General features: G+C 37.8%; 1 protein-coding gene across 1 annotated transcript in view; it reads left to right on the plus strand.

The window, feature by feature from the left end:
* The first annotated feature begins 9,449 nt into the window (after positions 1 to 9,449).
* Positions 9,450 to 27,779, plus strand: part of IDO2 (indoleamine 2,3-dioxygenase 2) — a 57,193-nt gene continuing 38,863 nt past the window's right edge. Inside the window, exon 1 of the mRNA XM_041752110.1 lies at positions 9,450 to 9,701. Within this exon, the coding sequence (XP_041608044.1) occupies positions 9,603 to 9,701 (99 nt within the window). The 5' untranslated portion in view covers positions 9,450 to 9,602. The remainder of the gene's footprint in view (positions 9,702 to 27,779) is intronic.

Below are 27,779 nucleotides of genomic sequence, written 5' to 3' on the forward strand. Positions count from 1 at the left end.
GGCATGAATTTACTTAATAATGGAATCTAAGAATGGCAGAGAGGAGCTTAAGAATTATATGGGCCAGATTGTTTTAAAGATAACAAAATCGAAGTTCAGAAGAATGAAGTTGATTGCTTAGGATCACACAATTATTTATAAATGGGAGGAGAACTTAAGTTTGTTGACAACTCTTATCTTTGCCACAGGACTTGATGTAGACCAGTTTCGAGAGGAAGGGAATTTGGGAAGGAGAGGGAGGGAAAATGAGATGATGTGTTGGAATCTCAAGAGGTAGTAGTAGATGATTAGCTAGAGATTTGATATGCTATTAAAGATGAGAAGAGAAAAAAGGCACAACACTTGCCTGGGTACAGAATTAGCAAGCACTTTCAATTTATCAAAACGCCAGCTCTGGGCAGCCTGGGTGGCTCAGCGGTTTAGTGCAGCCTTCAGCCCAGGGTGTGATCCTGAGACCCAGGATCAAGTCCCACATCGGGCTCCCTGCAGGAGCCCGCTTCTCCCTCTGCCTGTGTCTCTGCCTCTCTCTGTGTGTCTCTCATGAATAAATAAATAACATCTTAAAAAAAAAAAAAAAAACAGCTCTGAGGAGCTGGGTTGAATGCACACAAGCAGATTCAAGGAAGGAAATGTAATAACATATTTCTAAGGTCAAACATCTAAAAACTACTTTAACATTATTTTTCAAATTCACTCTAACCCAATGAAATCGATGAAATCTTCCCACTCATAGCAAAATTTCACTTGATTCTGAAGAAAATATAGTAATAGTTTTTAAGTGCATAGGACACATTTTCTTCTTTATTCTCCTGTCAGTGTTTTTGCAATGAACATATATAAGTTTATAACAAAAAAAATATGAGGCTACCTGTGTAGCTGAGTCAGTTAAACATCAGACTCATGATTTGGGCTCAGGTCATGATCTCCCAGTCATGAGATCCAGGCCCACATTGGGCTCCATGCTGGGTGTGGTTCCTGCTTAAGATTCTCTCTCCCTCTCCTCTGCCCCTCCCCACTTCCCGCTAGAGTGTGCGTGCAGTGCACATTGCGTTCTCTCTCTCAAAAAAGAAAAAAAGTATGTATGCATGCATGAATGTATGCCTGCAGACCAAATACATATATGTACATAATTTTTAGGGTTGGCCAGAAAGATCATCGTGTCTTAGGAATTGATGCAGTTCAGAAAGCACTAAACTGGGAGTCAGGAGACCAAGAGGTGGGTTCCATTTTTTGCATCTATCACCTTTGTGACCTCAGGCAAGTCACTTTGTATTTCTGTACAATAAGCATAATGATTCTTGCCCTTCCTCATTCACAAGATTACTACTGAACAAAATATAGTGCTAAAGTCTTAGGAAACTATAAAGTACTACTAGAATATCAGTAAGTAAATTACTAAGGATCATTTACTGGCTCTGAGTTAAGATTTTTTCTGTCCTGTCTTCTGTTCTGATCACTCTGGCTCCACAGCTACATACCACATCAAGAGTTTCTCCTCCAGAGTTGGTTTCACCTAATTAGCAATGAATCAGCTTGACATGCAAATCATCTTTGATCCCCTCAGCCAGACTCTGCACTCACATCTTCTCTTTAAGAACATCACATATATCTGACCTGGGGGATGAAAAGTAGGTAGGGGGAAGGAGAAGCAAGGGGCATTGTCTCTAACACAGCACTGTTGTCCAATAGCTGGTAGACAGACTGAAACTGGGCTTCTTTTCCATTTTGCTATGACCTTAAAACTGCTCTAAAAATTAAAATCTATTAAAAAGAAAGCTACTATGTGAGCTCAAATAATCACTTACCTTCTCTGGTCTGTTTGTTCACATCTAAAAAATCAGAGATAGGGCAGCCCCGGTGGCCCAGTGGTTTAGCGCCGCCTTCACCCTGGGGCGTGATCCTGGAGACCCAGGATCGAGTCCCACGTCGGGCTTCCTGCATGAAACCTGCTTCTCTCTCTGCCTGTGTCTCTGCCTCTCTCTCTCTCTCTGTGCCTCTCAAATAAATAAATAAATAAATAAATAAATAAATAAATAAATAATCAGAGATCAATAGATCATTCTTAAAGTGCCTCCCAACTCTGTGATTTAATTATATGTAACCTGAAAATTCATCCATGAAAAAAAAAAATTAAATGACAGGCTAGGTTCTAATGGAAATTTTAAACAATATAAGTAAACATGTGTCAGTATTAGAATAGTACTGATATTTCTTTTGGATTACAAAGACAATAATTCTGTGTAATAAATATGTATATATTTGTGTATTTTACAAGTTTACAAAGTCAATGGAATTTCCTATCTACAATCTGGCTAGAAAATCAGAACAGGAACTCTTTTTCTTATTTTGTGCTGATTTTCAAAAATTATATTGGAGGTAGGATGAATGAGGAAAGGTCAATACCAGAATAACCTGCCTTTGGAAGAGAATGTCTTCTGACAAATAACACATACCAGACCCTCCAATTTTCCAAGGATGATTAAAGCCTTGTGAACTCTGGAAAGAACTCTAGTAATCATGCTAATACAACCACTTTCCACATATCCATTTCTATTTGAGAACCACTATTTTAGTCCATTGCCGAAACCCAAAATGAAGGATTAACTTGAAGGGAAGTTTCTCTCAACTTTATTCCCCTAGATTTTTAAAATTCTTTTTTTTTTTTTTTGAACAAGCTACTTTTGCTCTTATATAGTGATGTATAGTGATGATGGCACTTTCTTTCTCTCTCTGTGTGTATTATTTAAACTATTTTACCATTTCTCTATAGCTAGGATCCATGGCTTTTTTTATTCTTACATCATAGCGCTTAGCAATGAGTTTAAAATATTGGCTGCTAAGAGAAGAAAAATATAAATGCTGTATTAACTCAAGCATTATTTCACTAATGTTTAAAGCTCACCTATAAGCATCAGAATTTATACCTTAATTACTCATCTGTTCAATAACCTTTTGATGGGCAAACATGGTATGCTAGTCCCTAAGCTAGATAGTAGAGATAGAAAGATTAAGGACATTAAACTTTCTTCATGATGCTCATTAGTGGGGAAAGAGATAAATGAATTAATTCAACACAATGGGATGAAAGGTATATAAATACAAACAAAGAGTGTAAGAGCAGAGATGTATAGTTCCTAACCCAGACTAGTGGGCAACAGAAAGAGAATGGGCAAAGCAGGGAGGTGGTACTGAAACGAGTTGTCATAAGAATAGACTTCCTTAGATAAGGTAATATATGACATGAGTTTTAAAGGGTGAAGAATATATATGCAAGTGAAAGAAAGGTTAGAAATTTCAGAAAGTGAGAAGAGTTTACAAAGGACAGCAGCATAAGCATGATCTGTCTGAGGAAGTACACATAGTTCAGTATGGCTGAAGCATAAAAAAATAAGGGTGATAAGCTAGTGAAGCTAAGCTATAGCCAGCTTTAAGGGCCATGCAATGAAGTAGTTTCAATTTATCTTGAAAACCAAGTGAAATATTTTATTTTATTTTTAAAGATTTTATTTATTTATTTATGAGAGACATAGAGAGAGAGAGAGAGAGAGAGAGAGAGAGGCAAGGACACAGGCAGAGGGAGAAGCAGGCTCCATGCAGGGAGCCTGACATAGAACTCGATCCCGGGACTCCAGGATCAGGCCCTGGGCCGAAGGCAGCCACTAATCTGCTGAACCACCCAGGGATCCCAAAGTGAAATATTTTAAGCATAGAAATTATTTTACTATATCTGCATATTTGAATAAAAGTTGCCCATCACAAATAAATATTTAAATGTAGTTGAAAAGAAATATTATGTGGGTAGGATAAAACAGGGGGGTCATTATAAAGGCAGGAAGATGAGTTTGGAGGTTGTAAAAGCAATTCAAGTCTCAAAATGGGAAAGCATTATGGGATTAGATTTGAAACAGAGACATCAGTTAGGGATTATGGTTTAATACTCCAACGGTAAATATCAAGGAATCAAAAACAATGTCAGCATAATTGGTAATAAAGGGAAACATAAGAAATATTAAGACAGCAGGATCAGCAAGACTGATGTTCTGTTGGATATAGTGGAGAGATGACTTCCAGGTCACCTCTAGCTCCAGAAGTACCGGGGCCCAGTTCATTGACATTCAACCTGTGCAGTCGCATAGGGTCTCACATACAGAAAGGCTTAATGCTTGACTTAATGTTTTACTGTCAGTATCTTGTAATTCTGAATAATTTTGAACAAGAATCCTTAACTTTTTATTCTCTACTAGTCCTTCACATTTATTCCTGGTTCTGGGGGATTCCATTCACCAAGACATGAAATAGATGAGGCAGATCAATTTTGTTCTTGTTATGAGAGAATAAATCGATAAGTACAGATATGACCTTTCATTAATTAGTGGACTCTGCTCAAGACCTTGTTGGAGGTTTTAAAGCCTTTGCCCCTGCCTTAGTGTTCAATGTATTAAGATTTTCATATAAAGCTTCTATAGAAGTCAAGTGAAGTCATCTATTAGACGGCAGAAGAGATTCAAATAGAAACAAAATGTTGAGAATCATCAGTCTAGAGATGATAGGCAAAGTCTTTGAATGGATGAAGTCACCCAGGGAGAGGGAACAAAGTCAGGAGAGGAAAGTTGGGATCTGAACTATGGAGACCACCGATAGTAAACTGTAACCAGAATTAACAGGAGAGAATAATCAAAGCATAGAAGCCCTGTCCCTCATGGTTAGGAGTGGTGGCTTTCATTTTATTTTATTTTATTCTTGTTTTCATTTGTATTTATTTTTAATTTTTTTCCCTCCACCTCTCCTAGGAGTGGTGACTTTAAGGTCAGATTTTGTCTGTGATCCAGTCCTGACTCCACCACGTACAAAAAGTATGACCTTAGGCTTTTACTTAAGCTTTACAAGCTTCAGTAATACTTAATTATGGGAACAATAGCACCTAACTCACAGGGCTGAGTGAGAGTTAAATGAGATAATCCATGGAAGAAAACTTGACACAGAAGAAAAATCAGTGAGTATTAACTACCATTTTTTTCTTATTATTTTTAAGTACAATCAAACCAGAAGGAATGGATGTCATAGCAAATGCCAAGAAGAGAAGAGAGTTAAAAAAAAAAAAAAGGAAGAAAGAGAGGGAGAGAGTGGAAAAGAAGAAGGAGGAGAAAGAGGAGGAGGAGGAAATGAAGGAGAAGAAAGAAGGTGCAGCGGAGGCTGTGGCAAAATTCCAGATTCCTGCATGGTTCATCAGAAAGGAATGAAAAGTCCCACTGAATTTACAAACAAAGAAGGGATTAATGAGTTGTACAGGAATAGTCCCCGTGTACCAGCACTTTTTGGGTTGATTGTGACAAGTCAGATTCTAAACCTTAACAGTTTGAAACTGAGACTATATCTGAAATTGCCACCATTAAACATGTAAATGATATCTTGGGGCACCTAGGTGGCTTAGTTGGTTAAACCTCCAACTCTGGTCATGATCTCAGGGTTGTGAGATGGATTGAGCCCTGCATCAGGCTCATATTCAGCAAGGAGTCTCTCCCTTGCCCTCTGATCCTCCCCCTGCTTTTGCTCTTTCTCTTTCTCTCATTCAAATAAATAAATAGGCAAAATATTTAAAAACATAAAATAAAATATAAATGATCTCTTAAAAATTTCAATCAGGAATGTTTTCCTTTTCTGGATACCCCTTGTTTCATTTCCAAAAAGTTGTAATACACAGTCAAAGACAAACAGAGCCCTTGTTGCACACTAATACTATTTTAATTTGTGGTAAAGCTAATTATAGAACCCAGGACTCCGAAAATCCAAACCTTTCAGTTAGGAGAGGAAGTTCCTGTGCACAATTATATTTCAGCTACTTCCTCTTAGTAAATCAGAAAGATGTCAGGCAGGGCTTCATGGAGTGTGTAGCCACTATGTTCCTTTGGGCAGAGTAAGTCTCTGGGTTGGGGCCAGTATGAATTTCTACCTGGCATCAAGACCCTGGTTCTAAAAGTATGGAATCCACCGTGAGATTCTGAGAGACCACTCATTTAACAAATACTCCTTGAGTACCAGACACTGGACACATGCTGCTGAAGGAAGATGCAAAATTGGGTATGAATTCTTCAAGAAGCTTACAATCTAACAGAAAAAATGAAATAAATATGTTAGTAACTGTCAAACTAGGAAGCACATGAATGTGACATGATAGATGTTCAAGGTGATTGCAGAATTTTGCAAAGCTAGAAAGGCGATGAAGAGTGAGGCAATGGACATTATCAAATGCCTGATCAAGAAAACTTGAACTTTAATTTACAGTGAGGAGCTCTTTTTTATAAGATTTATTTATCTGTTTATGTATTTGAGAAAGAACACAATGGAGAGGGGCAGAGAGGAGAGAGAATCTTAAGTGCAGAGCCTCATGCATGCAGTGCTCCATCTCATGACCCTGGCCCTCAGATCAAAACCTGAGCTGAAACCAAGTTGAATGTTTAACCAGCTGGAACCCACAAGTGCCCCCCCAGTGAGGAGCTCTTGAAAGATTTTATGGTAAGACCCGAGGTATTCACTAACCCACAAGTACCATAAGATTTAAACCTTGGGAGCCAGCAAGTTCAAGACTGAATATGCAGATTTGGGAACCTGGTATATAGAATTGATGGCTAAGATGAGATAAAAATACATAAGCATATTGAAGTAGAGAATAGTTGTAATAACACTACAAATATGTGTATGTTCGGGGCTAAAATTTTTTAAAAAGGAGTCAATGATTGAAATAGAAAAAGATATAATCAGAATGATAGGAAAGAAAACCAGAGAAACACATTAAAAAAGGATGTCCAGAAGGAAGCAAAAGGGTCATGATAAAAAATAGCATCTACTGTTTTCTGATAAGTGCTTCACTTAGTGGTTTCTCCTAGATTTATCCTGAAATGTCTCTGGGATAAATGTTGCTATTACCTGCAGATGTGGAAACAGAAGCTCAGAATGTTAAGCTACCTGCTAAAAAGTCTCACAGCAGGTAAGTGATAGAAATTCGCACTCAGGTAAGGCCTGGATGGGTAAATAGAAATTCTGGACTGTGAGGGGCAAGTCAGAACTCTAGTTCAATTCTTATGTGCACTCCCAGGATGACATTTGTAAGTCATTTCATTCCCGTAATTTCAGGCTTTTCATATATTTAGTGAAAGTGCTGAACTAGATAATCTATTCTATAATATTCCTTTCAATTCTGATATTTTATGATTCTATGCTTTTATGAGGTTACAATTAATTCTGGAGAGGGGGTAGAGGGAATGGATGCAAAATAACATACCGAGCATCAACAAAAATAACTGGGCCTTCTTTTCATCTGAAATTGATGGAGAGAACAAGATGATTATTAACATATAAAGTTTGAGAAGTTGCATTTATAACACTTAGAATAAAATTTCAAGACTGGCTGGGTATTTGGTTGAGGGAAAGTAGATAATTGAAAATGGCTCTCAGGTGTTTGGTGAACCATAAATTAGGCTACTTTTGACATACAACTTTTAAAGTTGACCCTTCCATGGGAACTGTTCAATAAATGATTAGAGAATTTCCTGCTGTTAGCATTTTTTTTTAAGATTTATTTATTTAGTGACTCCCAGGTGGCCCAGCGATTTAGCACCTGCCTTTGGCCCACGGTGTGATCCTCGAGACCCGGGATCAAGTCCCACATCAGGCTCCCTGCATGGAGCCTGCTTCTCCCTCCGCCTGTGTTTCTGCCTCTCTCTCTGCCTCTCAAGAATAAATAAATAAAATCTTTAAAAAAAAGATTTATTTATTTGATAGAGAGAGAAAGAGTACAATGGAGAGCAGAGAGGGGATGAAAGGGAGGGGGAAAGAATCTCAAGCAGACTCCAAACTGGAGCCAACTTGGGACTAGATCCCACCATCCTGAGATCATGACTTGAACTGAAACCAAGAGTCTCATTCTCAACCCTGAACCACCTAGGCAAGCTTTAGCTTTCTATTTATCCTAGAGAAAGAGAGGAAGGAAACTATGTGTTTAGATAAATTAGCTTCCAAATAAATTTGTTTTACGGGAGTGGATGGTTAAGTGTCTAACTTCAGCTCAGTTCATAATCTCCAGTTCTTGGGGTCAAGCCCCGGGTAGGGCTCCCCACTTGGTGGGGAGTAGGCTTATTCCTCTCCCTTTCCCTCTGCTCCTCCCCCAACTCATGCACATGCTCTCACTCTCTCTCAAATAAATAAAACCTTTAAAAATATATATAAAATAATTTGTTTACAAATTCCTTTCCTATGTTCAGGGTCCATTTGGCAAAAGGCAAAGTCTTCAGAATTTCCATAGTGTAGATCTATGACTTGGAACTCATAAGTGGGCTCTGTAGTTAAGTGAATTCAAACTGTGAGAGCATTTTTGACAGATAGCCTGGTAGCTTGATCCGGTAAACACAGCAATGGCTTGGAAGTCAAGTTATTTCAGCTCCAGTCCTCACCTGCCAATAATTAGTGTAGTGACCATAGACAGGGTTATTTACATGTGTGTGCCTCAGTTTACTAGTCTGTAAAACTGGTAAAATTAGTAGCTACTTCATAGGTAAAATCACCTATCTTAGTGGTAGGTTCTCAAAAGATGGTGGATATAGGTAGAGGGTTAAATCAAATAATGTGCTCCGGCTCTTAAGTTTGTTAATATCCACTACCTCATTTGTTAAACTTAAGAATATATATGTCCTCCTTATTGTGATTAAAGATTTCAAAAAAATTATTAAATATTATTTCTTAAAGAAATCAAAGCAATTGTATTTTACAGTATGTTGTTCAGTATGTTAGAGCATGTCATTGTTCAGAACCCTTTGAGATTCTGACATGCATTTAGAGTCTTCCCCTCTTCTCCAGTCACCACCAACCACTGAAATATCTGTCTAAATATAACTAACTTCCAGTGTTAATAATAGGGATCAAGACCTAGTGTGTCGAAAGTCATTGTGGACCAGGTTATTTCAGGGTATTTGGGATAAGCCATGACCATAGTTCTAGTTCATTTCCCCTTTTCCAAAGGAGAACAAATTTGTCTCTGGATTTATTTGTTTGTTTGTTTGTTTGTTTATTTATTTATTTATTTTTGTCTCTGGATTTAAAGACAATCTTCTCATAGTACATGTGTGTGAAAGAAAGGGAGGTTTTTGTTTGTTGTTTTTTCTATTGTGATTTTGTTTCCCTGCGGTTTTTTTTTTAAGATCTTTTATTTATTCATTCATGAAAGACACAGAGAGAGAGGCAGAGACATAGGCAGAGGGAGAAGTAGGCTCCACACAGGGAGTCCGATGCAAGACTCGATCCTGGGTCTCCAGGATCACGCCCTGGGTGGAAGGCAGCGCTAAACCACTGAGCTACCCGGGCTGCCCATGTTTCCCTGTTTTGTAATTAGCAGTCTGTAAGTGTTTACTCAGCCTTGTGTCAGATAAAGTTTGTGGCAGTCTGGAATTCAACCTCAGATCAAGGTTCTCCTCTGTTGCTGAGACACTACAGAATTAACTCCAGTGGGAAAATACTATTCTGAAGCTCCCTTACCCTGGGTCTTTGATAAAATATTGAAGTAGTGGACGCTCAGGAACTGAGACTTTAGTGTAGATACTTCAAACAAAATTATGGAGCCTCCAAGTCAGAATTTGAAGACAACACCATTATTATCTCTAAGAAGATTTCACATTTCTGAAGATTATGGCTTTCTTCTTCCAAATCCTTTGGTAAGTATAGAGCCTTGGACCAGGACACAATAGGTTTCTCAGGATGCTGATTTGTTGGTTCCTTTGTTTGCTTAATTTATGTGGTTGTCAGGGGACAGGTAATATAAATACCTGGGAAAAGATGCTACGAATAACTCAAACTGTAATTATGAACAAAAGGAAAGTGACAGCCACAGCACTCAAACAGAATGTTTTAACACCAGTTGTTTTTAATAGATTGTCAATTAGTCCAGTAAACATATGAGCAAATCTGTAGTTACCAAGGAAAAGACAGAACTTAGAGATCAATTAAGGGAGTAAATCAGTTTATCGGGGCTTACTAGTAGGAGAGCAAAAAGTTCATAGGAGGCCATCAGTACTTTGGGCCTTGGTGGGAAGAATCAAATATTCACAGACATTGCTGAGAAGAGGAAGTAACCCTTGAGAACTAACAATACCTATTTCTTAACTCTCCTAAAGGTACAACCTGTAATACAATTGTTTCATCACTTAACTTTTACCAACACTGTTTACTCTCTGAACGTGGTCCAAAGCCAAGATGTTAAGACTGTAAGAGGCTTTAGAAACCATCTGATCCAGGGCAGCCCAGGTGGCTCAGCGGTTTAGCGCTCCCTTCAGTCCAGGGTGTGATCCTGGAGTCCCAGGATCGAGTCCCAGGATCGAGTCCCATGTTGGGCTCCCTGCATGGAGCTTACTTCTCCCTCCGCTTGTGTCTCTGCCTCTTTCTCTATATTTGTCTGTGTCTCTCATGAGTAAATAAATATAAATCTAAGAAAGAAAGAAAGAAAGAAAGAAGAAAGAAAGAAACCATCTGATCCCAACTTCCTGCTTTTGAATTTAGCTAGCTGAAGCCCAGAGAAGTAACTTGCCAAAGCCATATGAGTGTCAAATTAGAACTAGTACTCAGGACTCTCAACATCTTTTTTTCTACTACATCACATAGATAACGGCCAAAACTATTTGGTTGAGAATCTAGAGGTCCAATATTGTAGTTACTGCAATAGCTTAATAGATCCAATTGCTCCCCCCACAATAAGCCTAATTTGTCATTTAAATATGATTAAAGAATGGTCTAGAATTCAATGAGCTTTTATTGAATACCCACTGTAATGCCTATTTACTTTCAATTGTTGTTTGGGGAACACAGATTAAGACATCATCTATTCATTGGTCCCAAAAGCTGTCTGTTAAGCTGTTAGTTGAGGGAACAAGCCACAGATCTGCAAGTAACTTGAACGTTAGAAGTAATGATTTCAGGGTGTTATGGAGAGTAGGGTTGTAGCCCTGAGTACAGAATGTATTCTCTTAGTGCTGGTAGGGTGCCCAAGAATTTGCATTTGCAAGGACTTACAGGGTTCCTAAGTTATGGGTCTTTCAGGGCTAAAGCAGGAAAGTCCTGGGTAAACCAGAATGTGTCAGTCATCCTGACTTGCACTTACTAACTCTTGTAACCCTGTGTGAATCACAAGCACTGACCCTCAGTTTTCACACAGAGTGGTTGCAGATATAGTGCCACTCCCACTGGATTGCTGTGGAATAAAGCCCTTTAATAAATTTAGTGCAAGACTAGAAACAGTTCTCCTGACCCTCAGTCCAATGTTCGTTAAAAACTCCATTCTGTGTGGAAAACTTGATTTGGGAATATTCCTATCATCCCTGGTTCACAGGCAAGAAAAGACCAATAGGCTAACACTTATTGAGATTAAATATGTACACTAAGCAGAGGAAAAATAATATTATAAAGTATGTAACTTTATCGCACCATGATCATCGACTTTTCCTCTGTTTCCTCGTTGATTAATAAGAAAACTAGATGAGAAACAATAACAGGTATCAAGCGCTCATAATGTCCTGAGCCAGATCATGTCTGTCTTGTGATTTGGCTAATGGATACCCCCTGACAAGAAATTTCCATTCCTAAGTTCATGTAAAAAATTCCCTGGCAAACCGGGCCTACTTTATTATAGTAGTCATATGTCAGATTTCTGGAAATGTAATTCTGTGTTTCACTTTTAGTTTCCTTTGATTTCTGTGAAAATTTTAAACTTCCCTATTTCTAGCACAAGATGAGAGAAGGAAGTTTTCATCAGAATCTGCCCCCAGGTTGCTCCATCCCTTAGGAGGGATTTGGTCACCAGAGGTACCAAGCAGCAGTGGTGTTGAAACTGATCACGAATTAGGAAATATCTGTCACTGACTTTGCTAAGGGTACAAATAGGTTTTGCTTTCCTTTTAGTTTAAAGGCAAATGATCAGAGAGCTGTTCCATCATGTCAACTGGCCCAAAGTTACTCTTTCAGCGAGCTTAGATGCTTACTATGAATATTTACTTTGAAGTTTGTCTGAATAAAATAGTCAAGCTAATGAACAAGCAAATATTAGGGCTTTAGGGGAGGGGGCTTATTTGTTTTTAAATACTGTACCCCACGGATTCTATCCACTCTCAAACATTTCCAGGGGATAGTGTTTCAGTGTGGAAAATGTATACCTGCAGACTCCTGTCCATAAACATGCCACAAAAATTCTTTCCCAGATCATGTGTCCTGTGCATGTGTATGTGTGTTTGGGTGGATGTGGGGGGCGGGAGTAATTTTTCTTCAGACTTCAAGAATACAAGGAAATCAGCTTGGCAGGAAAGGAGGGGCTCAGGGCAGATTATAGCTGTAGATTAGATCAGTATGGAACAGAGATCTCCAATTTTAGGCTCAAGAATTTGGATTTCACAAATCTGGCAAATGACATAATGAAACTGGCATTTGAATTTGTTTCTAGTAGAATGTTAAGTGTGTTGTGCCCAAGATTGCGAATCTGAGAAACCACGAGGAGCCGACACTGATGCAAACACACGAGGGTTTATTTACAAGCTTGAGCTTGGGTCCAAGTATACCCGACACAGCAGCAGAGCAGGGACTTGGACCCGTGGTGGGTTTCAGCTTAGTTTTAAGGGCTGGTCTAGGGGACCTCCAGAAGGGCTGGAGCAACTCCTCAAGTTCTGTTTACATTCTGATATGGGGCTTTCAAGGGCATTGAGCTCTGTTCTTATTCTAATATGGGACTTTCTAGAACGTTAAGCTGTAAACTGTTTTTTTTTCCTGTAACTGAAGTAATATAAATTTCAGCCCCTATTCACGGGGCCCTGGGATAGTTGTACTTGTGCTAACGCAGATCTTAAAGTGGAATGGCCTTAATTTTCTCCACAAAGTGCAGGGTGGGTGAGAGCACCAGTTCCTCGACTGAACACCAAAATCACTCGAGGAGCTTTAAAAAATACTGATATCAGAGCCCCAACCCAACAGTTAATTTGGAATCTCTAGCCTAAATGACTCAGTACTTGAAAGGCACAGAATGCATCGAGGACGGTGCAGGTCCAGGTGAAAGATGAGGGTCTACACTTGAGAGACTGGCTATAGTAATAAAGGTGTTGTGGCTTGAGTAGAGCTTGGAAGTAATTTAAATACAAAAACAAAGGATCCTTTTATGAACATAAACTTCTCATAAACTATTTACTTTGATCTACATGGGCAGGAAAAATGCTTAATTCCTTTCTTTTTCTTTCTTTCTTTCTCTTCTTTCTCTTTTCTTTCTTTCTTTCTTTCTTTTTTTCTTTCTTTCTTTCTTTCTTCTTTCTTTCTCCTTTCTTTCTTTCTTTTCTTTGTTCTTTCTTTCTTTCTTTCTTTCTTCTTTCTTTTTCTTCTTTCTTTCTCTTTTAAACAGTTCCAAACTAAAGAATTAGTTCCCAAGCATCATCCAGAAATGACTTATAAATGAAGAAGAAATTATGAGATTAGAATATCACCATCTCTCAGAATGTACCAAATGCAAGGTATAGCTACTACAGAAAAGGCCACCAACAGCCCCCCTTCATTACTCACTCCTGCTCCAAGTACTTCTTGAGAGCCAGCTGGCACTGTGGTGGATGCTGGTGGCATGTGAGAGAAGTGAAGTATTGCTCTGGCAATTCTGGTCTACTGGGGGTGCTGCTCTAATGGGGCAGACAGGATGATCAGGGAAATCACAGAGTATGCAAGATAATTACCATTAGGGGAAACCTCCTGATCAGAGAAAAGCTTTGCTGAGTCCAGCCTGAAGGAAGCCTCAGGGGGAAAGAATGGGAGCAGACAAGGAATTCTGAGCTGAGGTCAGTTGTAAGTCTGGTGTTGTCCCTGACTCCAATTGTCTTTTGAATGTGGGCTGTGCTGTAGGTGTCAGAGGAGGGGGAAAATGTGATCTGACCAGTTCTTGTTAAGCAGGTTCTGAAGGGGGTTATGGGGAGGGCATATTTCAAGGGCAAAATCTGTCGGGTGACAGATATTGAAGAGGCAGTGACAGCCTGGAGATAAACGCACCAGCAGGAATGGAAAGGAGGCAGGAGCATAATGCCTCTCATCTGGAATGGGGGGAGGGTGCTCTTTATCAAAGGGATTCTATTGCTGAACGGGTATTTAGCTGAAGGAAGAGCACTATGATGCCGAAGGGTCTACAGGATGACCTATAGGCAATAGTAGAAGGGACTAAAGCTGTTCTGAAGAAGAGAAAGTTTAAGGGTGGTTGGGAGGACAGAAGTGATCCTGTTGCACACCAGAAGTGACAGGAAAAGCTTCCTGGAGAAGACAGAACTTGAACAAGTTCGCAGGGTTAATTGGTAGGTTTGGATAGACAGAGGGAACTCCTTGACATGATCATCTTACCTGAACATAGTTTTAATATTCTTGCATTTGGTTTGTCATATTTCATTTTCTTCTGAGATTGTTTTGGTAGCATTACTTACCATTTATTTGGTTTTCTTCTTAGTTTAATTTTGATCAATATATATTGAACATATTTTACGTGCCAAAAAAATATATCACCATCTTATCAAACCCAGTGAAACAATGAATGGAGGAAAGAATCATCAATGGCTGCTCACAACCAGACATTATGCATCTCCTAATAGAAGTACATGTTCCTCACTGCCTATGAACTATTCCTGCCAAAAATTCCAGTGTGGTTGGCAGTGCTTCTGATGGCTCCGTGTTTTCAAAGATGACATTTGTCCAGGGCTCAGAAGTTCTCACTGTTTGGCAATAAACCCCTAACTGGTCCTCCAGCAAAAGAACACCAATAACCAAAAACCAAAAACCAAAAAAGATAAGCCCACAAAAAACAAACCCACAGGGCAGCCCCGGTGGCTCAGCGGTTTAGCGCTGCCTTGGGCCCAGGGCGTGATCCTGGAGACCCGGGATCGAGTCCCACATCAGGCTCCCTGCATGGAGCCTGCTCCTCCCTCTGCCCATGTCTCTGCCTCTCTCTCTCTGTGTCTCATGAGTAAATAAATAAAATCTTAAAAAAAAAAAAACCCACAGATAAACAAACTGAGGATTGCTGAAAGGGAGGTGGGTGGGGGATGGGGTAACTGGGTGATGGGCCTCAGGAGGGTACTTGATGGAATGAGCACTGGATATTATATGCAACTGATGAATCACTAAATTCTACCCCCGAAACTAATAATGCACTATATGTTAACTAAACTGAATTTAAATAAAGATTTTTTTAAAAAGGAAAAGGGAAACTTTAAGTTTTTCATGAAGCAGAAAAAGGGGACTGGTGCCAATAGTTATAGGGACTTTGGGAACTTTATTCTTTTCTTTTTGGAAAATTTTTTTCATTTTTTAATTCAAATTTTAGATAATTAACATACAGCCCATTATTGGTTTCTGGAGTAGAATGCAGTGATTCATCACTTATATATGATACCTGGTGCTCATTATAACATGTCCTCTTTAACACCCATCACATGTTTAGCCCATTCCCCTGCCCACTTCCCTCCATCAACCCTCAGATTGTTCTCTATCATTAAGAGTTTCTTATGGCTTGTTTCCTTCTCTCTCTTTTTTTCTTTTCCCTCTTCCCCTATGTTCATCTGTTTTCTTAAACTCCACATATGAGTGAAATCATATGGTATTTGTCTTTCTGACTTACTTCACTTAGCATAATACATTGTTTCCATACATGTCATTGCAAATGGCAAGATTTAATTTTTTTGATGGGTGGGTAATATTTCATTATATATATATATACACATATATAAACCACATCTTCTTTATCTATTTATCAGTTGATGGACATTTGGGTTCTTTCCATAGTTTGGCTATTTTTGATAATGTTGCTATAAACATCAGAGTCCTTCCTATTCTGTAGGCTGCCTTTTAGTTTTGTTCATTGTGTCCTCCACTGTGCAGGAGGTTTTTATCTTGAAGTCCCAATAGCTTGTTGAACTTTATTCTTTGCAGGGATCAAATAACTATTTAGGAAAAATAGATACATATATACTCTCCTGTAGAAATTCAAAACCCTTGGTAGAAGCAGTGGACTCCAGGTGCTTAGAAAGAGGAGTAGAAAAATAATTGCCTCAGTGCTTTTTTTATAGCATCGGAGGCTGTAGTTTCCAGACATAAGTTGTAGGTAGGAAATATTCAGATATTTCCCTGAGAAATCTATTGCTACTTCCCCTAGTTTCTGGGGCATATCTGATCATGTTGAAGGGAGATTTGAGGTGGTGGGGATAATATAGTAGAGATAGAGACAAAGAGATTACATTTCATAATAGTTAATGTAGGTCAATAAGGAAAAATGTGTTTGGGGGCAGGGAGGTTGGATGAGGTTTGGATTTACGTGCCAAAATTAAGGAACCAACAAAGGTAAGTAGAGACAAAGGGGAAAGCTGTGGACGGAGATAAGGAAGTAGAAGCAGAGATAGCCAAGACAGTCCTCTGGAAACTGGAATTTTAAACAATGATGCCTCTCAGAGCTTTCTCATGGGGAGACCAGCTGATAGATGCTAAGAAAGAATGAAAATTGGCCATAAGAAAATACAAATCCTCCTTTCATTCAAAATGAGGCTTGGGCATTTATTAGTTTCCCAGTACTGCTATGACAAAATTACGACAGTTTTGGTCTCTTAAAACAACAGAAATTCTTTTTCTCACAGAGTGTTGGAGAGCAGAAGTCTCAAGTCAGGGTGTCAGCAGGACTAGTTTCCCTCCAGCGGCTCTTATAGGAGAATCCCTACTGGCCTTTCCTATTGGCCTGTGGCTCCAGCTGTTATCACTTTCATGACAGAATAACTCCACTCTCTGTGTCCATCTTGATGTGGCCTTCTTTGTGTCTGTCTTCTTCTTCCTGTCTATGTCTTCTAAGACACTTGTCATTGAAGCCACCCTAATCCAAGACGATCTCATCTTGCAATTATTAACTAAACTACATCAAAAAGACCCTTTTTCCAAATAAGGTTGCTTTCACAGTTTCCAAGTGTATCCTTCCTTCCTTCCTTCCTTCCTTCCTTCCTTCCTTCCTTCCCTCCTTCTTTCTTTTCTTCCTCTCTCCTCTTTCAATTTTTGTTCTTTCATTCTTTCTTTCTTTTTGGAGGAGGCATACATCCAATCCACCATGGGGAGTGAGATGAAAAGATAAGGCATTAGAGGGAGACAGGGGCCTGGGCAATCAGAATTATGATTGTCCTAAGACCTGACCACACATGCATGGGAGGGTGAAGACAATGAAAAGCAGAGTGCAAGATATTAAGCAGTCAACAAGACACAAGGACCGTTAAATATTGGCCAGTTTTGTCAGCATAATGTTAGCTCATGTTCATCAATATGACCTCAATATATTCTGAAGAAAAGGCACATCCTCGGCTGCAAAATTGTACCTTTAAAGTCAGAGGAAAGTTAGAATATGAAAAACCATCATATGGGCAGTAATTGTGTGACCATGGTTACATGGGAAAGAAGTGGTTCTTCTCCTGCATGAATTTAAAAGGACACACTAGAATCATATTTCTGAAACTGTGGCCTTTGCAGTAGGATGAGGGAAAAGGTACAAAGACATATTCTTGAAAATGCATGAATACTTGCATGTGGTTTTTTTTCCTCTGCCTAGAAATAAAAACAAATGTTGTGATGATAATTTGTGATTGAAAAATGTTTCCATAAAATTGGATTTTAGTTTCTTTCATCATTTTTCCCAACTGAAGTCTTTGGATCCTTGGGAAATTATTCTCTGGGGTCCATGATGTTTCTTCTTATAAAACAATTCTAGTTAAGAAATAGTAGATAGTTGACATAACAAATTCTGATGAATGGCATAAGCAAACTCTCTAAGAGTCATAGTGATTTGAGTTTGAATTCTAGCTGAAACTCATCAGTTTTAAAACTAACAAGTTGTATTTAATCTCTCTGACCCTGTTTTTTTTTCTACATGAGGATAACATTTCGTGGGTATGCTGTAAGAATGAAAGTAAGAACTCAGTAAGATTAGATATTACTGATCTGTAAAGCCCTTAATATTTTGACACTCCGGTTTGAGTCTAAAACTCAATTCTAGGCCAGACTAGGCCCTGGGGGCTTACTGACAACAGGAGAAGTTAGGATCATATAGCCCAGAATTTCTAAGTCATGACCAATTTGAAATAGAATATTTGATCCCATTTCATTCCATAATTATGCCAACTTTTATCAAACTATATGTTTTTTTTAAATTTTTATTTATTATTTATGATAGTCACACACAGAGAGAGAGGCAGAGACATAGGCAGAGGGAGAAGAAGGCTCCATGCATTGGGAGCCTGACGTGGGATTCGATCCAGGGTCTCCAGGATTCGATCCAGGGTCTCCAGGATCGCGCCCTGGGCCAAAGGCAGGGGCTAAACCGCTGCGCCACCCAGGGATCCCCAAACTATGTGTTTTAATTTGATTTTGAAACATGGTTGCCATGAATATCTCCCGACAGCTTTTTTTTATTTTATTTTTATTTATTTATGATAGTCACAGAGAGAGAGAGAGAGGCAGAGACACAGGCGGAGGAAGAAGCAGGCTCCATGCACCGGGAGCCCGATGTGGGACTCGATCCCGGGTCTCCAGGATCGCGCCCTGGGCCAAAGGCAGGCGCCAAACCGCTGCGCCACCCAGGGATCCCCTCCCAACAGCTTTTAATAACATCTTACAGTTTTATTATTGATCAGTATCTCTCAATTATATATAATCTCAAGGTAATAAGTCTCATAAATTGACAATCCATCGTTTGCTATTTTACTTCACATTTATTTTAACTGTTCATTTATTTTTAATCTTTAGAAATTGGGAGACTACGGGAGTATGGAAGCTTATCATTAGCCACAATGAATGATTTTACAAAAAAACACATGTTCTAAATGTGGCTATTTTATTACAAAATTAATAAAAACATTAAACAATTTTTTTTATTTATTCTTGAGAGACAGAGAGAGAGAGAGAGAGAGAGAGAGAGGCAGAGACACAGGCAGAGGGAGGAGCAGGCTCCATGCAGGGAGCCTGACATGGGACTCCATCCCGGGTCTCCAGGATCACGCCCTGGGCCAAAGGCAGGCACTAAACCGCTGAGCCACCTGGGCTGCCCAATAAAAACATATTAAATAAATATTAGAAAAATTTAAAAATGTATGAAACATTACTCCTGGCTCCACAGAATCAAAATACCTTTGGAAAACAAGAATAACAACAACAAAAAAACAAAATACCCTCACTGTTTGAAGGTAATTTACTTAAGAGTGTGTATATCTGGGTATTTGCTTGTGTGTGTGTGTGTGTGCATGCGTGCGCGTGCAAAGTTGTAAAGTTGTTATCCTGTTGTATATCCAAACCTGAGCTCTGCATGCTTAACTTGATACTATAAAATAAACTTTTGCCTAAAACTAATGTCTTAATAACATAATTTTAATGGTTTCATCAAATCTCATTTGCATGATATAACACTGCAATTTAAATGGGGTTAAACATTTTGGTTAGTTTCAATTTCCTCTCATAAATAAAACTGAAATGGAAAACTGTGTGTCTATTCCACCCTTTATGTTTTAATTCAAACTAAACCATTTGCACAAAAATTCTCTATCTTGTTCCTGAAAATAACTTATCACTAGCTAATTTTGAAGGCAGTTGTTTAGAACTTTCTTTTTCTTTTTAAGATTGTATTTATTTGTGAGAGACACAGAGAGAAGCAGAGACATAGGCAAAGGGAGAAGCAGGCTCCTCACAGGGATCCTGATGTGGGACTCGATCCCGGATTCCAGGATCACAAGCTGAGCTGAAGGCAGACGCTCAGCACTGAGCCACTCTGGCGTCCCTGTTTAGAGCTCTTCTGCATACTTCTTTCTTATCTACAACCATTTGCTCGCTCTCTCTTTCTCTCTCTCTCTCTCTCATCAAATTAATGACCTCTGGATTTACTATTCTCTCTCTTTTCTAATTTTCTTTTTACTGGCATTTTATTCATTGTTTTCAATTTAGTATTTTTTCACTATTTTCTACATTTAAAGGAACTTAAGTAGATGCTTAGAAAACAATAGGAGACCAAAACAAAAGATTTGGGCATTCTAGATAGACTAATTATTTTAGTGCCAATTAAAAGTTATAATTTGTATTATTTGTCTAGTGTTTATTATGGGGAATGACTGTGTTCTAGGTGGAGAGAGGGACCAGAGAAGGAGAACTGCTCTTTATGGGAGCTGCTATCCATAGCTACTCAGCTTCGGTCTCAAATCTATTTAACCATCCATTGGGGAGGGGGAGGAAACAACAACAATAAAAAAAAAAAAAAAGAAAATGTTTATTGTCAAGTCCCTTCTCTTTACAAGGCGTTTTAGCCATTATTTACTGTTACTCTGGTATATCCTCCAGCAGCTTATGAAAATATTCTCTCCAAAAATCTTCTATATTCTTTGTCTAGATTTTCCTGATTTCATGCATAACAATAACTTTCTAATGTTAAAATATACTCACGGTAATGCTCAAAATTGATTGGTCTTTTAACATACTATTGAATTCAGTTCGATAATATTTTATTTAAGTATTACCCTTTTGTATTCATAAATACCAGTAGTGTTATTCTTTCAAGGACTACTCCTGAGGTTATGTTATCTTCATAAGGTGCATTAGATGCTGTCTTGTTTTTCTATGCTCCAGAACAGAAAATAAATCATAATTCTGGAGACTAGAGAAATTTTAGTAAGCTTTAATTACATTTTCCATTTTTTCTATGCTTATTAAGATTCCTACTTCTAGATAAAAAAGACCAATCTTTTACAGTGTTCGAAATGCTGACTCAATACAGATTTTCAAATGTATCAGCAAAATATATTTATACCATTTTCCTGTATTTTATTAAGGGTTGAGTTTTCTTGGGACGCCTGGGTGGCTCAGTGGTTGAGTGTCTGTTTTCGGCTCAGGTCGTGATCCCAGGTCTAAGGATCGAGTCCAACATCAGGCTCCCTGCATGAAGCCTGCTTCTTCCTCTGCCTATGTCTCTGTGTCTCTCATGAATAAATAAAGCAATTTTTTTAAAAGTTGAGTTTCCTTATTTCCTATTACAACTCCTTTATAATATATAATAATATAATAGTAGTAATTACTATTTAGTAAATTCTTACTTGGTACTCCACCTGTGTTAACCTTAACTACATTTTTCTTACCTCAGCCTCACAATAATCTTCAATATTTACAAAAATTCATTTGAGAATGAGTGGATTCAGCTTTGTCTCTGAAATGTATCTCCTCGCTATCCACCCTCGTGTAATCCACCATCACTTTCCTTTGGGCTATTGCCTTCCACTTTGTCTCATTTCCACTTTTGCCCAGCCAGGCAACACTGGAAGGCAGTCAGAGTGACTTTTTAAGAGGAAAATCCAGCCATACCCCCACACCCCTCTGCTCTTTAAAACTCTCTTGCTGCTTTTTAGAACAAAACCAGATGTTTTGGTGTAGCCTGCAAGTCCCCTCATGCTGCTTATCTATCTCTTCAAAGCCATCCAGTAATTTCTTTGACCTCGCTTGATTTTGCTGCAGTGTCAGATGGCTTCTTTCCATTGACACTTAAATATTTTATTTCATTTATAGCTATCTCCTTCAAATTCTGGTAGTTTAAATTCTAATTTTTGCAATATTCATATTGTCACCCAGCTTTGCTGATATTCTCCTGGTTTATTTTCATTCAAACTTGTATTTTTAAACTTTCCACATGATTTTCTTAACCAAAGTTTTAATTAACTTAACCAAAGTGCTAATCTAACAGAGTTTATTTATTATTCCTACAAAATAGTTCCTATTAGATGTCTATTCTATTTTATAAGTGTGTTGAAAAAAATTTATCAATAAAAAAGCAAAAGGATGGCTATGTGTTCATTTAATACCATCCTGGAGCCCTAACAGTCTCACCTGAGGACTATTTAATTATATAAGGAATTTCCCTTTGTTTAATATGCTACTTACTATCAGTTATGGCCCATCCTGTAAGGTTGCACATTAACTTGAAGATCATTGTACAAGAAAAGCTTCAACTGATTTCTGTTGAGTAGAAGATATACCATACCCCTAAAGTTATGAACATTAACTGGATTATTATTATTATTAAGCTTAGCAATTTTATCTCAACATTCTTTTTTTAAAAAGACTCTGCAAATACCCAGTTTAACAAATGCTTTTGAACCAACTCTATCATCCTGCTGATTTCCTCACTAAGGAACCAAAGATATTTTGGATACACATTCTCTATTTGTCTAATTTTGTCTAATTCTCTATTTGTCTAATTACAAATGTCTATTTTTTTTAACTTTTTGAAAATTACACTTTGGCAGATGTATAAATCTAGCAGAAGAATAACATAAAATAGGAAATTGGTTTTCAAAAAGGAAGGCAGACCAAATATTTCATTATCTTTGTCTATTCCACATCTGGATCTTCCAGTTATTGGAAAAGAAAGAAAAACACAGTTTCCTTTAATTTCCTATCCAGTTACACTCATTTTCCATCCCCCTATGTCCACCATTCTCCCTGTGTTTATTCTGATGAGGTATTAAGTGCACTGAACTCTGAGTCAGAGGAGATTTGACCTGGCCACCTACCAGATGTGTAACCTCAGTAAAGTTGAAAGTCATCTAACATCTCTGGACTCTATTTCATTTTTTAAAAAAGATTTATTTATTTATTTGAGAGGCATGGACTGAGAGAGAGGGGCAGAGACATACGCAGAGGGAGAAGCAGGCTTCTCACAGGGAACCAGATGTGGGACTAGATCCCAGATCCCAGGATCATGACCTGAGCTGGAAGTCAGGCACCTTACCTCTGAGCCACCCAGGCATCCCTGGACTCTATTTTAAGATAGAAATGAGGTAATATGTTGAACTCATAACATGAACAACACAAATGTAGATGGATTCCAAATATGAGTATTAATAGTTAATCTAGAAATAGCCTAAAAGAAATATTGTTGGGATGGGAAGAACTTTCCAAACATAATGTAAAAACCCAATGGCAAAAATGAAAATATTGGTTAATTTGACTACCTTGTGAGTGGCTGTTTCACACATGTACACAACATGCAATGATCAAAGCATATGAAAAAATATTCAAACTCATTAATAATCATGGAATTATAAAAGTACACAATAGTATGATAGCATGTACAATTTCTGAAAAACCACACAAGAAACTTGCAAGTGTTGTTATTGCTAGGTGGGAGGATGAGAATTAGGGTACTTTTACTTTCCACCCTTTAAATTTTGTGCTTTTTGATTGTTTTGCCATAAGGATTGACGGCATTATTTTTAATCGTCATTTCCAAAAGGAGTATATTTCTTGTGAAGTTATTTTAATAAGTTTATTAAATATTAAATAATACATATCCTATCTTAAAAGCATAACTTAAAAGCATTTAATATTTAATTAGGTTTATAGCTATTTAAACTTTATAGCTTTACATCTATTTGATACTTGAGGATAGCTTAAAAGCATTTAATATTTAACTTAAAATTTACTTAATTAACTTAAAATTAACTTGAAAGTTAATTAAATATTAAATAATACATATCCTATCATAAATAACAAAACAAAAAGAAAGTTTAGTAATGGCTCACTGTTTCTAGAATCAGATAAGCTGGCACTCCCATTATATATCACATACTGTAATTATTATTATAAATTCATGTAATTTTTCTGTTAGAAAATCAAGAAGTGATTTTCAACCTTTCCATTTACAGAATCTTTAATCTAGCAATTCCACTTTTTGGAATTTGTCCTAATAATAAGAAAACATCCAAAAATACATGTATAAGTTTGATCGTTTCAGATTTCTTAACAGTGAAAAATTAGACACAATTAGTAATATTCATTAATAGAATACTGGAATACCATACAGATTTTTTAAAAAGATTTTATTTATTTACTCATCAGAGACACAGAGAGAGGCAGAGACATAGACAGAGGGAGAAGCAGACTCCTCACAGGGAGCCTGATGCAGGCCCGGAACCAGATCATGCCCTGAGCTGAAGGCAAACACTCAACCCTTGAGCCACCCAGGCGTCCCGCCATACAGATTTTAGAACAGATATGCCAGATAATATATGAACTGACAGAAAATAGGTGCTTTTTGGTGAAAAGTTCATCAACTAATCCTGTCTCCTACCTTGTAGATAAAAAAAAAAAAAAGCCTGGCAATCAAAAAATAATTAACATAATTCCATACTTTCTTCTGTCTCTAGAGGGAAAGCTAAAAAGAGATGCTACATTCTTAATAGATTATGAAATATCTTTAAAATCTTTTCTCCTCTTCTTGATCATTTTCAATGTCCCCACATCAGTGATTTTCAAACTTTGGAGTACATCAGCTTTATCTGCAGGGTTTGCTAAAATACATACTCCTGGACCCCAGCCCAGAGTCTCTAATTCAATAGGCCTGGGGTGGAGCCTGAGAATGTGCATTTCTAACAAGTTTCCATGCTGCTGGACTAGGCACCACACTTTGAGAGCCCTCATGATCTAAAAAGCTATTGGGTATTTTTGTGTTTGTGGATGATCCAAATTTTAGAACTTTTAATTTTTATTTTTTTCTAATGTTTATTATATTCTATTTATTTAACATATAGTGCACTATTAGTTTCAGGAATAGAATTTAGTGAGTCATCACTTACATATGACACCCACAGCTCATCATCATATCAAGTGCCCTCCTTGATACTCATCACCCTGCCTAGCCCCTCCTTGCCCCACTTCCCTCCATCACCCCTTTGTTTGTTCTCTGTTTTAAGAGTCTTTTATGGTTTGTTTCCCAAAGGAGAGAAAAAAAACAGGAGGAAGGCAGAGATTCCCCTAGGAATCTAAGAGAAAAGAAAAAGTAAATACTCCACTGCAGCACAACTGAAGGCAAAAGGTAGTATTTAAGGATTTGCATGAAGGTGAAGAAAACAGAAATCCAGGATGCCACCATATATATAATTTTTAAAATAGGATATCCCTTATCTAGGCATCGAGGAGAGAAGGCCAGAGGTAATGATTTGGTTACAATTTTCCTTCTTAAAACCCACTTTATTTTTTTAGTTTTATTTTAAAGATTTTATTTATTTATTTGAGAGAGAAAGAGAGTAGAGAGAGAGTGGGGAAAGGAGTGGAGGGAGAGGGACAAGCAGATTCCACACTGAGCATGTAGCCCAATACAGGGCTCTATCCTACAACCCTGAGATCAAGACCTGAGCCAGAGTCAAGAGTCAGACACTCAACCGACTAAGCCACCCAGGTTCCCCTAAAAACCCACTTTAAAAAGACGTTCTGAATATTATGACTCTGCAACTTTGATTTTTCTGTTATGAAGATTAATTCCATTGTCTCTGTAAAACCATATTCAGTTTATGTTCATAAAACATGCATCATACAAATGAGATGACAAACAAGTTGCCAGTTCAGAGTCTGTTTATCATAAATGTTTCTGCCTTTATTCTTGCTGATATTCTCAATTCTGCTACCAACTCTGTAAATCTCCAAACTTGGGTCAATATAATTATCAGCCCTCTTCAATTCTGCACCCACTGTTAAGCATTGCTGGGGAAGATTATACTACTGTGTTTATAAACTTCTTCTCCCTGGGAGAAGAAGGGGAGAGAAAGGTAGCTCCCTTCCAGAAGCAGAGGTACTGTGTGAACACCTGAGGAGAAGAGTGTAATGGGATTTTCTCTCCATGATCATCTGTATTTATAGTAAAAATAAAAATAATATGATGCTGGTATAATCTGATTTGTTGAGAAAGCTAGTAGGGAGTTCTCAGTTTGTCCTGAATTGATTCAATTTCAAAGATAAAAAAGAGAGGATTAAATAAAATTTAATTTTCAGAGATTGTGGATTGGATGTTAGATTCACCCAGGTTATGAATTAATTAGGAGTTTGAACCCAATTTTGTCTCAGATCTGAGACAGAGGACTGCCTCCAATAAGTGATTTATGGGTAACTTATAGTTCTCTACCTCTCCGAACACATTTTTCAAATTGTGATGGGTTTTATATATCATTATAATATAGTATAATGTACATAATATAAGACATATAACAGAGTTTATTGTTTGTATTTGTATTTTTATGTTTAATCTTCTGTTCCTTCTCCCTTCTATAATTACTTTAACACCAACCCCTTTCTTCAAGTAATAGAAGCTGATCTCTCCCATTTGGTGAGAAATTGAGTTCATAAAGAGCAAACTCCCTCAAGCTCCAGACTTTCTCTTTCTATCATTTCAAAGCCAGATGCTTTATTTGGCCTCTTATTCCCCTTCTCCCCTTACTCCATAACATTTTGCCTGAAGTTACTCATGTCTGTCCTTTACCTTTCAAGACTAAACTTCTTAAAGTTCTCATTTTAAAATTGAGATAGATCTCAGACCCAAATGCCTCCTTGCCAATGCCCTATGACTCTCTTAAAAATAGTAATTTACACTTTGGGTCTCTGTATTCTCACTTCCTCAACTCACTAAAATTTAAACACTGCTTGCCTGACCCTGAACTAAATTTCTATGCCAGATACATAGAAAGACTGATATACATGAGTATCTTCTTAATTTTTTTTTTCAAAGGGGACAATCTTCCTTTAACTTTCTAATGATACCTTTGACCTTCTGTTGAATCCCTTATTTGATGTCCTCTAACGTCTTGACTTTTGGAGGGTGATTCTCTTCTGGCTCATTGAACCTTTTTGGTCTGTATCGCTGGATATACTTCCTCAGCCTGCTTTGTCAATATTCCCCAGTGTGCTGATCTGGGCAGTCTCCTTCCACTTTGTGACTTCTCCCAAATGACTTTATACACTCTTGTGGTTTTAAGTACATGTGGTGTTTTTACCAGTTATGTCTCCCAACTGTGCATTTCTAATACTAATTTTTTTTCTGAACTTCAAACTGCAAATGTACTTGCCCAGTATCTTGACATTCCACAGACATTTTAGGCTATAAATATTAAAAATAAATTCACTAAGTTTATGCCTTCTTTTTGACATCCCTCTGCATTTCTGTTTCAATTTGTGTTCCCATCAATTCCATATGGCCTGTCCTTAACCCAGAGACACATTTATACAGTTTATACTCTGAAAAAAGAGGTGTAGACCATAGGGATCAAGAGTTGGCAAACTTTTTCTGTGAACAGCCAAGTAATAAATACTTGAAGATTTGTATTCCATATAGTTTTTCTGCTGTAACTACCCGACTCTGAGGCTATAATGTAGAAGCAGCCATAGACAATATGTAAACACACAAGTGTGACTTATTCCAACATAAGTTTATTTATAGCAATAGATACAGTGTGCCATTTCCTGGGTTGGAATCAGGATTGCTGAAATTCAGCCTATATACTACTTGGCTAAAACATGGTTCCAGCACAGGCAGCGCTATTAGACCAGAAGTCATCTTGCCTTTAGCCCCCATCTCTAAATGTAATTGTCTCATCATTTGAATTTTACTTTCCAAATATTTCTCCTTTTTTGAAAGATTTATTTATTTGAGAAAGAGAGAGCGCAAGCAGAGGGAGGAGTGAGGGAGAGAAACTCAAGCACACTCCTCCTAGTCTACTGCAGAGCCTGACACTGGATCTAACCACCCTGAGATCATGACCTTGAGATTGCAATCTGAGCCAAAATTAAGAGTTGGATGCTTAACTCACTGAGCCACCTAGGTGCCCCTTTCCAAATACTTCTTGAATACATGCCTTTTCCTTTCTAAATTCACTGTCATTGCCTAAATTTAGTTCTCATTATGGTACTTCAAAGCC

Source organism: Vulpes lagopus, chromosome 4, assembly GCF_018345385.1.
Source record: "Vulpes lagopus strain Blue_001 chromosome 4, ASM1834538v1, whole genome shotgun sequence".
Taxonomy (NCBI): Eukaryota; Metazoa; Chordata; class Mammalia; order Carnivora; family Canidae; genus Vulpes; species Vulpes lagopus.